Source organism: Rana temporaria, chromosome 1, assembly GCF_905171775.1.
Source record: "Rana temporaria chromosome 1, aRanTem1.1, whole genome shotgun sequence".
Classification (NCBI taxonomy): domain Eukaryota; kingdom Metazoa; phylum Chordata; class Amphibia; order Anura; family Ranidae; genus Rana; species Rana temporaria.
In genome coordinates, this window is record NC_053489.1 from 206238287 (window position 1) to 206253097 (window position 14811).

General features: G+C 42.8%; 1 protein-coding gene across 3 annotated transcripts in view; it reads left to right on the forward strand.

Moving 5' to 3' along the window:
• The window catches only part of TXNRD2 (thioredoxin reductase 2), a 179423-nt gene that overhangs the window by 28030 nt on the left and 136582 nt on the right, over positions 1-14811 (forward strand). For all 3 annotated transcript variants that reach the window (XM_040348003.1, XM_040348011.1, XM_040348021.1), the window contains exon 7: positions 14547-14609. In XM_040348003.1, the coding sequence (XP_040203937.1) occupies positions 14547-14609 (63 nt within the window). The remainder of the gene's footprint in view (positions 1-14546; positions 14610-14811) is intronic.

The following is a 14811-nucleotide window of genomic DNA, read 5'->3' on the forward strand; positions in this document are numbered from 1 at the left end:
TCAAATGACTTTGTGCCAGAAGGTTTGAGGCTTGTCTCTGTGCTGTTTGGCATATTGTAAGCGGGATAGTTTGTGGCTATTGTCTAGTAATGGCTTTCTTCTGGCGACTCGACCATGCAGCCCATCTTTCTTCAAGTGCCTCCTTATTGTGCATCTTGAAACAGCCACACCACATGTTTTCAGAGAGTTCTGTATTTCACCTGAAGTTATTTGTGGGTCTTTTCTTCACATCCCAAACTACTTTCCTGGCAGTTGTGGCTGAAATTTTAGTTGGTCTACCTGACCGTGGTTTGGTTTCAACAGAACCCCTCATTTTCCACTTCTTGATTAGAGTTTGAACACTGCTGATTGGCATTCTTAATTCATTGGATATCTCTCTATATCCCTTTTTCCTGTTTTTATAGAGTTCAACTACCTTTTCCTGTTTTTCCTTTTTTACAATTCTTTTGCCCCAGAATCCAGTGCAGCACTGGATGATAGATGCAACACACACACACACATGCGCACACACACACGCACGTTACAAGCAAACAGATCACAGGTGAGGATGGTTACCTTTTAAATAGCCATTTAAATCCCTTTGTGTAAACTTGTGTGCATCAGGCCAAAATCACCAGGGTATGTAAACTTTTGATCAGGGTCATTTTTGGTAGTTTCTGTTCTCATTATGATTTTAAAAAGAGTAAACACAGATGATTGATAATAAATGGCTTCAGCCAAACACTAACATGAGTGAAAAATGTGTTCATATTCTCTGAAAATTGGCAAGAAATCATAATTTCTGCCAGGGTATGTAAACTTAAACTCTGTGTGTGTGTGTGTGTGTGTATATGTATGTATATATATATATATGTATATATATATATATATATATATATATATATATATATATATATATGAGATAGATAGTAAGGGGTTAGCTCGGTAGCGGGGGGGTGTGAACTCCTGAGTGGGTTCACTGAATTATACAGAGAGGCAGCCGTGGGTGGTTGAAAACAAGGGTTATGGTTTATTCTTCCATATTGCTGGAAACAAGTGCAAGCATCCAAACAACATAAACAAAACATAAAATAAACCCTGGCCACTTGGGCCGTCTACCTTCACAACACAGGAACCTATGTATGGAGTCTGGTACAGCCTACTGCTGGGCAGACACTGCTGGTCTTCCAGCAGAAAACAATAGTCTTTTTGATTTTTTTTTTATCACACAGCAAAAATATCAACAACCACTTCACCTTCAGAAGTCTTCCTCAGCTCACTGCTCTCCTTAACTCAACAAGCCTCAGGATGCAGCATTCAGTAGTAATCCTCTGGACAACTTGGAGGCCTTAATTTTTCCATTCTGAACAGCTGAAGCTATCCAACGTCCTTAAACCTTTCTAGCTACCTCTGCGGCCGACACCTGATAGTAATTGGTGAATTTTCTAAACAAGGCAGAAATGTATCTCCCATCTGTGACAACACCCCCAGATTTACCTGACTTCCTGTCACAATATATATATATATATATAAATTCTCACAAAAGTGGGTACACCCCCTCACATTTTTTAAAATATTTTATTATAGCTTTTCATGTGATGACACTTTGCTACAATGTAAAGTAGTGAGCATATAACAATGTAAATTTGCTGTCCCCTAAAAATAACTCAACACACAGCCATTAATGTCCTAAACCACTGGCAACAAAAGCGAGTCCACCCCCTAAGTGAAAATTGGGCTCAATTAGCCATTTTCCATCCCCGGTGTCATGTGACTCGTTCGTGTTACAAGGTCTCAGGTGTGAATGGGGAGTAGGTGTGTTTAAATTTGGTGTTATTGCTCTCACTCTCTTATACTGGTCACTGGATGTTCAACTTGGCACCTCATGGCAAAGAACTCTCTGAGGATCTGAAAAAAGAATTGTTGCTCTACATAAAGATGGCCTAGGCTATAAGAAGATTGTCCAGACCCTGAAACTGAGCTGCAGCACAGTGGCCAAGACCATACAGCTGTTTACCAGGAAAGGTTCCAGTCAGAACAGGCCTCGCCATGGTTGACCAAAGAAGTTGAGTACACGTGCTCAGCGTCATATCCAGAGGTTGTCTTTGAGAAATAGATGTATGAGTGCTGCCAGCATTGCTCCAGAGTTTGAAAGGGTGGGGGGTCAGCCTGTCAGTGCTCAGACTATACACTGCACACTACATCAAATTCGTCTGCATGGCTGTCTTTGCAGAAGGAAGCCTCTTCTAAAGATGATGCACAAGAAAGCCCGCAAACAGTTTTCTGAAGACTAAGGACATTACTGGAACTATGTCCTGTGGTCTGATGAGCCCAAGATAAACTTATTTGGTTCAGGTGGTGTCAAGCGTGTGTGGCGGCAAGCAGGTGAGGAGTACAAAGACAAGTGTTTCTTGTCTACGGTCAAGCATGGTGGTGGAAGTGTCATGGTCTGGGGCTGCATGAGTGCTGCCAGCACTGGGGAGCTACAGTTCATTGAGGGATCCACCAATGCCAACATGTAAAATCCAAAAAACAACCAAAGCGATGCAGTCAAAATGAAGTGAACAAAAGGAAAAAGGTGGCTGACATGTTTCACATCATGTGATGATCATGATGTGAAACATGTCAGCCACCTTTTTCCTTTTGTTCACTTCATTTTCGTTTAAATCGTTTTTATTGAAAAAAAATTCAAGATACAAAACAAAGTAGACAGCACACATAATACCAAAGTGCAGGAAACAGGGAATAAAAAGTGTAACATAGCAACTACAAATATCCCAGGGATATAATAAACGAAACAACAAAGCTTGTAAAATAACACCGCCCGAGGGCGTAGTAGTACAGCCCGGGGTGAAAGAAGCAATAAGAAGGGGTGAAGAAAGGGGGGGGGGCAAAGGGAGGGGAAGGGTAATGGATGGATAACATTGAAAGACTAGTTAAGCACGTCCAAACAATTAAGAATACTCTCAACATACAGTTACTGTTGCAAAATACATAAGTGCGAATTACGTAAGTGCTAGGACGCTTTAGGGACTTGTTCACTTCATTTTGACTGCATCGCTTTGGTTGTTTTTTGGATTTTATTTGTATAATAAAGACATCGTTTTAAGGAGTGCGGCAGTCCAGGACCTTTTTCTATCCAATGCACCTGTGCATAGCCCTTTTGGTTTAGTGGGACGGAAGCAAAGCCAAGGGATTAGCAGTTTTTAGAGCAGTATAATTTCTCAATGCCAACATGTACTGTGACAAGCAGAGCATGATCCCCCTCCCTTCGGAGACTGGACCGCAGGGCAGTATTCCAACATGATGACTCCAAACACACCTCCAAGACGACCACTGCCTTGCTAAAGAAACTGAGGGTAAAGGTGATAGACAGACCAAGCATGTCTCCAGACCTAAACCCTATTGATCTGTGGGGCATCCTGAAATGGAAGGTGGAAGAGCGCATGGTCTCCAACATCCACCAGCTCTGTGATGCATTCATGGAGGAGTGGAAGAGGTCTCCAGTAGCAACATGTGAAGCTCTGATGAACTCCATGCCCAAGAGGGTAAAGGCAGTGCTAGAAAATAATGGTGGTCACACACAAATATTGACACTTTGAGCCCAATTTTAACATTTTCACTTAGGGGTGTACTCACTTTTGTTGCCAGCGGTTTAGACATTAATGGCTGTGTGTTGAGTTATTTTGAGGAGAACAAATTTACACTCTTATACAAGCTGTACACTCACTAGCAAAGTGTCATTTCTTCAGTATTGTCATGTGAAAAGATATAAAAAAAAAAAAAAAATACAAAAATGTGAGGGTGTACTTACTTTTGTGAGATACTCTATACAAAGCTTTAACTGATGTTTTATTCACATTTGAAAGCCATATTAGAATATCACACAGGCTCACTGAATGTATGTAGTACAAAGCACTGGTTTACGTTTTATAAAATGCAGGTTGTTGAGTGACCCCCTAGCTCCTTACGTTTCTCAAGATTCTAGCAGCTCTGTGTACTATATATGCCTCCTACTGTAGCCCTCAGACAGGTGAACTCTCTCTCTCTCTCTCTCTCTCTCTCTCTCTCTCTCTCTCTCTCTCTCTCTCTCTCTCTCTCTCTCTCTCTCTCTCTCTCTCTCTCTCTCTCTCTCTCTCTCGACAATCTCTCTCTCTCACTCACACACACACACACACTCTCGACTCTCTCTCTCTCTCTCGACTCTCTCTCTCTCTCGACAAGCTGGGTACATCAGCTGTGAGATCTTGTCCATGTCCAAGAGAATGATAAGAAACTAGTTGGGAATGGATTTTACCCTTGCCACTTTAAAGAGAAAAAATGGGTAAAGGCCCATGTACACGATCCAATTTTATGGCCATAATTGTCTGATGGGTGTGTTGTGTCGGATAATCCGACCGTGTGTATGCTCCATCAGACAATTGTTGGCGGAAATAACGACAACAAATGTTGGCTGTTCATGCTCACCAGCTGTTTGACAATAAATCTGTTACGTCGTATTATCTGATCTTGTGTACACAAATCTGTCCAACTAAAATCCAAAGTACAAACGCTCATGCTCAGAACCAATGTTAAACATTAAGACAACATTAGCAGAATTTGCCCAAAGGATGGCGCTAAAGAGCAGAAAAAACACATATTTAGGTTTTGTTGGCTGAAAATGTTGTGCCGTCTGTATGCAGAACAAGTTCACGGCCAACGACCTTCGGGCCAAAATCCACGGAAAAGTCCACTGGAAGTCCGATCGTGTGTATGAGGCTTTAGAAATCCACTATTAAATTAATAGATACAAGGCAAAGCATGCATGGACTTTTTGGTTGGCCCGGCTCTCATTCCAGTTGCCTGCTATTTGTACCTGCTGCTCCATATCTGATCATGTATGTTCTTAGGGTGTTATGTGCAGTCTATGCTGCAGGCAGCCAAATAGTTGTCAAATTACACGTTCACACTGGATGCGGGTTTTAAATTGTGCAAGTTCAGCTGAATTCAGGAGATTTCAAACCTGCATTTCAGTGCGAGTTCAGGGGCGATTTGAAAGACATTTGTGCGGGTACATGCACAGATGTCTATTGAAATTGCCCCTTAAGTCACCAAAAGTAGTGCAGAAACTACTTTTGTGTCTGTGTGGCAGCACAAAGTCTGCGTCGCACCATTTGGGACAGTGCCATTGCCCGCAATAGGCTGCGATTCGGCATGCAATTTGACATGTCAAATCGCGCCAATGTGAGCAGGGGCTCAGCCTGCAGGCAGTCAAATGGTTGTTGACAAACGCGTGTTTGAAATCGCGCAAGTTCAGCTAGACTCGCACGATTTCAAACCTGCATTTAAGTGCGAGTTCGGGGGGCGATTTAAAGACATCTGTGCTGATGTCTATTGAAATCGCCCCTGAAGTTGCCAGAAGTAGTACAGGAACTACTTTTGGAAATGGGTGCGGCGCCACAAAGTTGGTGTTGGTGACGGATTGGGACAGTGCCATTGGCGGCAATAGGCTGCAGTTTGACAAATCGCTCCAATGTGAACAGGGGCTCAGCCTGCAGGCAGCCAAATTGTTTTCAAATGACTTTAGGCCCTCGTTCACACTGAACGTGGGTTTGAAATTTCTTTAAAGTGTTGTGGGTTGATCTGAAACTGGCAGTTCATGCAAAGAAACCAATTAACATTTTGCAACTGAAAAACCATTTGAACCAGGAGTGGTCAAAAAGTAATTTTAATGGTAAAGGGGGCAGCACCAGCTTTTGATGCCAAGGGTATACCTTTTACACAGTACGCCATAACATTCGCACCAATTCGGACACTGCCATTGCCGGCAATTACCGCAGATTTGGCATGCAATTTGACATTTCAAACGCATGCCAAATTACATCAATGTGAACCAGGGCTAAGTGTCCGATTTGTCCACCGCAATGTTGCAGTCCCGCTAAAAATTCACTGATCGCCGCCATTACTAGTAAAAACAATAAAAAATAAAATAAAAAAAAAGGTCCATAAATCTATCCCATAGTTTGTAGACACGAACTTTTGCGCAAACCAATCAATATACACTTATTGGGATTTTGTTTACCAAATACATGTAGCAGAATGCATATTGGCCTAAATTAATTAAGATTTTTTTTTTCCATATTATTATTATTATTATTATTATTATTATTATTATTATTTTTTTTTTTTTTTTTTATTGGATGAGTCGTATAGCAGAAAGTAAGAAATATTGTTTATAGCGCAAAAAATTAAATCTGCAGCGGGGATCAAATGCCACCAAAAGAAAGCTCAATTTGTGGGATAAAAAAAGACATCTAATTTATTTGGTTAGAGTGTTGCACAACCGTGCAATTGTCAGTTAAAACAACGCCGTGCCATATTGCAAAAAATGGCCTGGTCAGAAAGGGGGTAAAACCTTCTGGAGCTGAAGTGGTTAATGCTGTGTAATGATAATGCTTAAGACTGGTGCGCCCTCTCTTGTTTGTGGACTGTTTTGGCATATTCAGACTACCCCAGCTCCAGGAGGGGCAGCAAGGTGTGGTGCTTACATTGAGATCAAAAGTGAAACAGAGGCAACAAAAGACTTCTTTGTATCTGAGGACCATACTTGGGCACAGGAGGCGCTTTTTACTGTGCCTCCTACTATTTAATACATAGCTATTCCCAGATGTCATTTGGACAGCCAGTAATTGCTGGTAATAGTAACAAGGGAGAGGAGTTTAACATAGGCGATACTCTCTACAAACTTTGTTGAAGTGTTTTAGGGCATATCTCCTACTTAAAGTGGAGTTCCACCCAAAAAATGAACTTTCTAATAACAGCTTGCCTTTAATGTAAAAAAAAAAAAAATAGTTTTACTCACTTCTATCTGGCTGTTACTAGGCACATTTCGTAATCTGCCTAGTTCCTGGTCCTAGGTGGTTCAACTTAATGTCCTAAGACCCCATTGCCTCCTGGGAAATGATGACACTCATTTCCCAGGAGTCTCTGGGCATTACTGTGCCTAAAAATTGCCCAGCATGCACCTCACCCTGAAAACCAGGAAGAAAAAGGAACTGGGCTTCACATGCCCACACATGATGGATACGGCCACAACATGAGCTGGAGGATATAAGGCAAGTGTTTGCAATGATTTCTGGAACGATTGGGGAGCTATAAATGTTTTAGGGACTATTTAATGTGATTAATTTTAGCTTGCAAAAAAAAATAAAAAAATTATGCCCGTAACCCCGCTTTAACCACTTAAGGACCACCTCCTGCACATATATACGTCAGCAGAATGGCACGGCTGGGCACATGTATGTACGTCCTGTACATGTACCCAGCCGTGGGTCACGGGCACGCTCCTGCGACCAGGTCCGAAGCTCTGGGACCGCGGGACCCGCGGACCCGATCGCCGCTGGAGTCCCGCGATCGGTCCCTGGAGCTGAAGAACGGGGAGAGCCACGTGTAAACACGGCTTCCCCGTTCTTCACTGTGGCGGCTGCATCGATCGTGTCATCCCTTTTATAGGGAGACACAATCGATGACGTCACTCCTACAGCCACACCCCCCTACAGTTGTAAACACACACTAGGTGAAACATAACTCCTTCAGTGCCCTCTGTGGTTAACTCCCAAACTGCAACTGTCATTTCCACAATAAACAATGCATTTTAAATGCATTTTTTGCTGTGAAAATGACAATGGTCCCAAAAATGTGTCAAAATTGTCCGAAGGGTCCGCCATAATGTCGCAGTCATTAGTAGTAAATAAAAAATAAAAATGCAATAAAACTATCCCCTATTTTGTAAACACTATAAATTTTGCGCAAATCAACCGATAAACGCTTATTGCGATTTTGTTTTTTTTACCAAAAATATGTAGAAGAATACGTATCGGCCTAAACTTAGGAAAAAAAATGTTTTTATATATTTTTGGGGGATATTTATTATAGCAAAAAGTAAAAAATATTGCATTTTTTTTCAAAATTGTCGCTCTATTTTTGTTTATAGCGCAAAAAAATTTAACCGCAGAGGTGATCAAATACCACCAAAAGAAAGCTCTATTTGTGGGGAAAAAAAAGGACGCCAATTTTGTTCGGGAGCCACGTCGCACGACCGCGCAATTGTCAGTTAAAGCGACGCAGTGCCGAATCGCAAAAAGGGGCAAGGTCCTTTTAGCTGCATTTTGGTCCAGGTCTTAAGTGGTTAAAGGGCTTGGATTTTTTTATTTTTTAATTAAAAAAATAACCAGCATGTCTATACTTGCCTGCTCTGTGCAATGGTTTTGCACAAAGCAGCCCAAGTCCTCTTCTTCTGGGGTCTCCCCCCGCTGGAGCTCCAAGCCCTTTCTCTTTGTTGGGTGCATGCCTATACTTGCCTGCTCTGCACAGAGCAGCACCGATCCTCTTCGGTGCTCCGAGCCCCTTCTCTTCATCGATACCCCCATTAAGACTGCATTCACACCTGAGCGTTTCATTTTCAGGGAGAAAGTCTGATGCCGCGTACACACGACCGTTTTTCGGATTCTAAAAAATTTAGTTTTTAAGTGTCTAGAAAAAACGACGTTTTTTTCAACCCGATCATTAAAACGGCCTTGCCTACACACGATCGTGAAAAAAAAAAATACTCTAACAAAGCGCGTGACGTACGACGGCACTATAAAGGGGAAGTTTCATGCGGATGACGCTACCCTTGGGGCTGCTTTAGCTGATTCCGTGTTAGTAAAAGACGTTTTGTGCTTTTCAGTCTGTAACAGCATGATGAATGTGCTTACTCCATTACGAACGGTAGTTTTACCAGAACGAGCGCTTCCATCTCATAACTTGCTTCTGAGCATGCATGTTTTTTTCACGTCGTTAAAGCCCACACACGACCATTTTTTACGACATAAAAAACAACGTGAAAAATTAGAGCATGTTCAAAATTTTTAATGTCCATTTTTTACATCGTGAAAAATGCACTGGAGCCCACACACAATCGTTTTTAATGACATTAAAAAAAAACGTCATTTTTCAGAACCTGAAAAATGGTCGTGTATATGCGGCATAAGTTTTTGCCGCGATTTTGCCATGATTTTTACTGCGATTTTTGCACAGGTCAAAAGGTCACCAACGTAAAAATCTGAAAAAACACCTGTAATCTACTCAAAAAGAAACTTGTGTACTTTTTGGAGCTTGAGGCCCCGTACACACGACCGAGTTTCTCGGCAGAATTCAGCCAGAAACTCGGTCGGAGCTGGATTCTGCCGAGAAACTCGGTCGTGTGTACACTTTTCACCGAGGAAGCCGACGAGGAACTCGTCGGGCCGAATAGAGAACATGTTCTCTATTTCCTCGTTGTTCAATGAGGAAAGTCGGCGGCTTCAACACTGAACTTGACGAGGAACTCGATGTGTTTGGCACGTCGAGTTCCTCGGACGTGTGTACGGGGCCTTGGATGTTTTGCTTCAGGCTACAAAATACTCATGTGAACAGGGGCCATTTAAATTAGGGTTGTCCCGAGTACAAGTACCGATACTTTTTATCAAGTACTCGCCGATACCGATTACCAATCCTTTTTTTAAATCTCATGTGACAGTGGCACATGTGTCAGTATTTTTCTTATTTTATTTTTTATAATTTTTTACAATTTGTTTGTTTTTTTACAAGGCTTTCTTTTTTTTCTTTTTTTTAAGGGGGGGTGGACAGTGTCAGTGGTGTTTTTTTTTGGTTTTTTTTATTGAATTTTTTTTTTTTTTTTTACAATTGAATTTTTTTATTTATTGCAATTCCTTTTTTTTGTTTTTTTTTTATCAGCCCTGTTGGGGGGGGGGCTTTGGTGAGATATCAGGGGTCTTAACAGACCTCTGACATCTCCCCTCTGAGACAAGGAAATGGACTAGGGACACAGATTCCCCAGTTCCTTTTCTCAGCAGCCTCAGCTGCGCTGAAAATTAAAGAAGAGAAGACAGCGGCTTCTCTCCATTCATAAACTCAAACATTGTAAACACAGTTTACGATGTTTCAGGTATCACTGATTCTGTACATTCGGAAAAGGTATGAGCCGGGTTTACCGGCTCCTACCGCCGCTCTCCATCCTGACAGATCGAGGGGGACACGGCGGCAGCACGGAGATGGGGGACACGGCGGCAGCACAGAGAAAAAGATGGCAGCACGGAGGGGGGACACGGTAGCAGCACAGAGAAAGAGATGGCAACACGAAGGGGGGACACAACAGCAGTACAGAGGGGGGACATGGAGGGGTACAGCAGCAGAATGGAGGAGGATACGAGGACAGTCAGCGGTGATCGGTGCTTGTAACTCCCCCACCGCACTGATCACCGCTGACTGTCCAGGTCGGGTGAAGCATCGGAGCTTTTGCCCAAGTACAAGTACTCGGGCAGCTTTTGCCCGAGTACTAGTATCGGTATCGGGACAACCCTAATTTAAATGAATGGGAGTTTTTCTGGCGTTTTACGAGCTGAAATTGCTCAGGTGTAAATGCAGCCTAAAAGAATATGTAAATCTAACATTTCATATTTCTGATATGTGCCTGCTGTACCATGTACTTGTATGAAAAGTGTCCTGTTCTCTTCGTACTGCTTCCTTTGTGGGAAATCTCTGGTGATCCCATCAGTCCCTCTGCTTGCCTATTAAACACTGACCACACTAGGCATGAGAGCACAGCGTGGCCAGTTCTCTGGCTGTGCTGAAATTCAGCCTGCTCTCCTCCAATGATCAGACTTGTGCTGAAACATCTTCCTTCCCCCCTGCACAGCCATTCACTGGGAAGACCAGTGTATTGCAGTGTGTCTCTCTCTCTCTCTCTCTCTCTCTCGCCAGCTCTCTGAGTTCCTTATAAAACCGAGAAAAAAGGGAAAAAAGTGCCTTATAGTTTACTAGGTTAAAAAAAAACACAGGTTTGTGTTAAGGATTGTGGTGTAAGTGCTGTGATGTTATGATTCAGGAATAAGGCCTGTCTAATCCAACAAATTCTTCCAGTGAGTAGATTTCAATTTATGTAAGCTACAATATTATTTCCCACATGCAGTGACTATGTTTTTTGTTGTAATTAAGTGTATAAAATGTGTTATAACTGAGATCTATCTAATGAGATATACAGGTGAAACTCGAAAAATTTGAATATCGTGCAAAAGTTCATTTATTTCACTAATGCAACTTAAAAGGTGAAAGTAATATATGAGATAGACTCATTACATGCAAAGCAAGATAGTTCAAGCCGTGATTTGTCATAATTGTGATGATTATGGCTTACAGCTCATGAAAACCCCAAATCCACAATCTCAGAAAATTTAGAATATTACATGCAATTAATGAAACAAGGATTGTACATAGAACAATATCGGACCTCTGAAAAGTATAAGCGTGCATATGTACTTGGTTTGGACCACTTTTGCAGCAATTACTGTCTCAATGCGACGTGGCATGGAAGCTATCAGCCTGTGGCACTGCTGAGGTGTTATGGAAGACCAGGATGCTTCAATAGCGGCCTTCAGCTCTTCTGCATTGTTCAGTCTCATGTCTCTCATCTTTCTCTTGGCAATGCCTCATAGATTCTCTATGGGGTTCAGGTCAGGCGAGTTTGCTGGCCAATCAAGTACAGTAATCCCACGGTCATTGAACCAGGTTTTGGTGCTTTTGGCAGTGTGGGCGGGTGCCAAGTCCTGCTGGAAAATTAAGACCGCTTCCACACAGAGCTCGTCTGCAGAAGGAAGCATGAAGTGCTCCAAAATCTCCTGGTAGACGGCTGGGTTGACCCTGGACTTAATGAAGCACAGTGGACCAGCAGATGACATGGCTCCCAAAATCAACACAGACTGTGGAAACTTCACACTGGACTTCAAGCATCTTGCAGTGTGTGCCTCTCCATTCTTCCTCCATACTCCGGTTCTTAGTTTCCAAATGAGATGCAAAATTTGCTATCAGCAGAAAAGAGGACTTTGGACCACTGAGCAACCAACCAGGTCTGTTTTTCTTTAGCCCAGGTAAGACGCTTCTGACGTTGTTTGTTGTTCAGGAGTGGCTTGACAAGAGGAATACGACATTTGATGCCCATGTCCAGGATCCGTCTGTGTGTGGTTGCTCTTGATGCACTGACTCCAGCCTCAGTCCACTCCTTCTGAAAGTCCCCCGACACTTGTGAATGGCCTTTTCCTGACAATCCTCTCCAGGTTGCAGTCATCCCTGCTGCAACTAGATGAGGCACCTTTTTTTTTCTTCCACACTTTTCCCTTCAACATAACTTTCTATTGATGTGTTTTGATACAGCAATTTGGGAACATCCAACTTTTTTTGCAATTACCTTTTTTGAGGCTTTCCCCAGAACCCGCCCCCCCCTCCCCCATGTGAATTGATAACCGGTACATTGTACACCTACCATTTAACAAAAAAAAAAAAAAAGATTTAAAACCACACAGCTTTATAAGTCCTTTTTATTGAAAATAAAAAAAAGATTCCAGTGATGTAATCCACTCTCGATCTCCACTCCAGCGATGGAATCCCATTCTCGGTATCCAGCGATGGGTGATCTCCACTCTCCAGCGATGATATCCAGCGAGGAACACGTGCACACGATTCTGGCTCCACCGGAGACACCCCGGGAATGACGCGGCGCTAGCCTGACGGCTTAGGGCGGGGCTACCTGTCACGTGACCCCCGTCCCCCTCTGACACAAGGGGAAACGCCAGGCTTTCCTAGTGACGTAGCTGGGTGACCCCGCCCCCTCTGATGCAATGGAAACCACCCGTCCACGTCACTGGGAAAGTCCGGCGTTTCCCCTTGCCTCAGAGGGGGACGGGGTCACGTGACGGGTGGCCCCGCCCTCAGCTACATCAATTCACATAGGGGGGAGCTGGGATCTGGGGGTCCCCTTTGTTAAAACCCCTGCCCGCAGACCCCCACAACCGCCGGGCAAGGGTTGTGGGGATCACAGACCCCCAAAGCATCCTCCCCATGTTGAGGGCATGTGGCCTGGTACGGTTCAGGAGGGGGAGAACCCCATGCCATTTTTTTTTTTGGTGGCAGGGTTTCCCCTAATATACATACCAGACCTGAAGGGCCTGGTAATGGAATTTTGGGAAGACCCCACACATTTATTTATTTTTTGTTCCAATTTGGTTCCCTGCGCAAAATGTCATTTTTGAAGGGGAAAAAACGCCATTTAAATTTACTTGTGGCTATTCATGAATTGTTGGGTCCCAGCAATACAGATAAGTCATTGAAAAAAACGTCAGGGGTTCCCCCTATAATATTCATACCAGACCCAAAGGGCCTGGTAATGGACTGAGGGGGAGAACCCCTGCAATTTTTTTCAATTACTTTTCTCTGTATTGCTGGGACCTGGAAATTCATGAATAGCCGCAACTAGTTTTAAATTACTTTTTTTTCCTTTAAAAAATGTCATTTTGTGCAGGGACAGCTCTAAACATGGGAAACGTGCTAATTTACAGGCATACTATACACATCCCAAGGTACGGAATTTAAAGGAATATTTCACTTTTATTGTTTCTCTTTAAGCATTATTAAAATCATTGCTCCTGAAAAAAAACGCAATTTTTTATATATTTTTTTGCATTGATGCATGTTCTCCTGGGGCAGGACCCAGGTCCCCAAACACTTTTTAGGACAATAAATTGCATATTAACCTTTAAAATTAGCACTTTAGAATTCTCCAATAGACTTTTAAAGGGTGTTCCACGGCTTTTCGAATTTGCCGCGAACACCTCAAATTGTTAGCTGTTCGTCGACAGCCAATGTTCGAGTCAAACTCAAAGCTCATCCCTACTCTGGAACCTTTTGCAGGTGTTATGACTTAATTAGCTGATTAGAGTGGGACATTTTGAGCCTAGAATATTGCACCTTTTCACAATATTCAAATTTTTGGAGATTGTGGATTTGGGGTTTTCATGAGCTGTAAGCCATAATCATCACAATTATGACAAATCACAGCTTAAAGCGGGGGTTCACCCTTAGAGGGCACTTTTTCCCCTTAGATTCCTGCTAGTTTTCTCTAGGGGAATCGGCTATTTGTTTTAAAATATGTGCAGTACTTACCCGTTTACGAGATGCATCCTCTCCGTCGCTTCCGGGTATGGGCTTCGGGAATGGGCGTTCCTTCTTGATTGACAGTCTTCCGAGAGGCTTCCGACGGTCGCATCCATCGCGTCACGATTTTCCGAAAGAAGCCGAACGTCGGTGCGCAGGCGCAGTATAGAGCCGCACCGACGTTCGGCTTCTTTCGGCTACGAGTGACGCGATGGATGCGACCGTCGGAAGCCTCTCGGAAGAATGTCAATCAAGAAGGAACGCCCGCTCCCGAAGACCCATACCCGGAAGCGACGGAAGAAGATGCAGCTCGAAAACGGGTAAGTACTGCTCATATTTTAATACAAATAGCCGATTCCCCTAGACCGAACGAGCAGGAATCTAAGGGAAGAAAAAAAAAAATTTAACAAATGGGTGAACTCCCGCTTTAAACTATCTCCTATATTAGTTTCACCTTTTAAGTTGCATTAGTGAAATAAATGAATTTTTGCACGATATTCAAATTTTTCGAGTTTCACCTGTATATCAGCAGAATTTTTAACATTTTTCTTTCCTTCTGACAGACAATAGTGACTGCAAACAACATAGTTCTAGCTACAGGAGGAAGGCCAAAATATCCTACAAACGTAAGAAAAATCTTTCACCTATTCTAGAATGCAAGATTCACATTAATCATTCACTACTGACTGCTACAGTCAGTTTCAAGAGGGGTTAGAGATAGAAATGTACCCCCTAATCATAGCCACATGTGCCTTAATTTTGTGCTCATTGCTGTATACCTAGTAGACCCAGCATGGGCACATTATAATATTTTTTTATTTTTTGCCT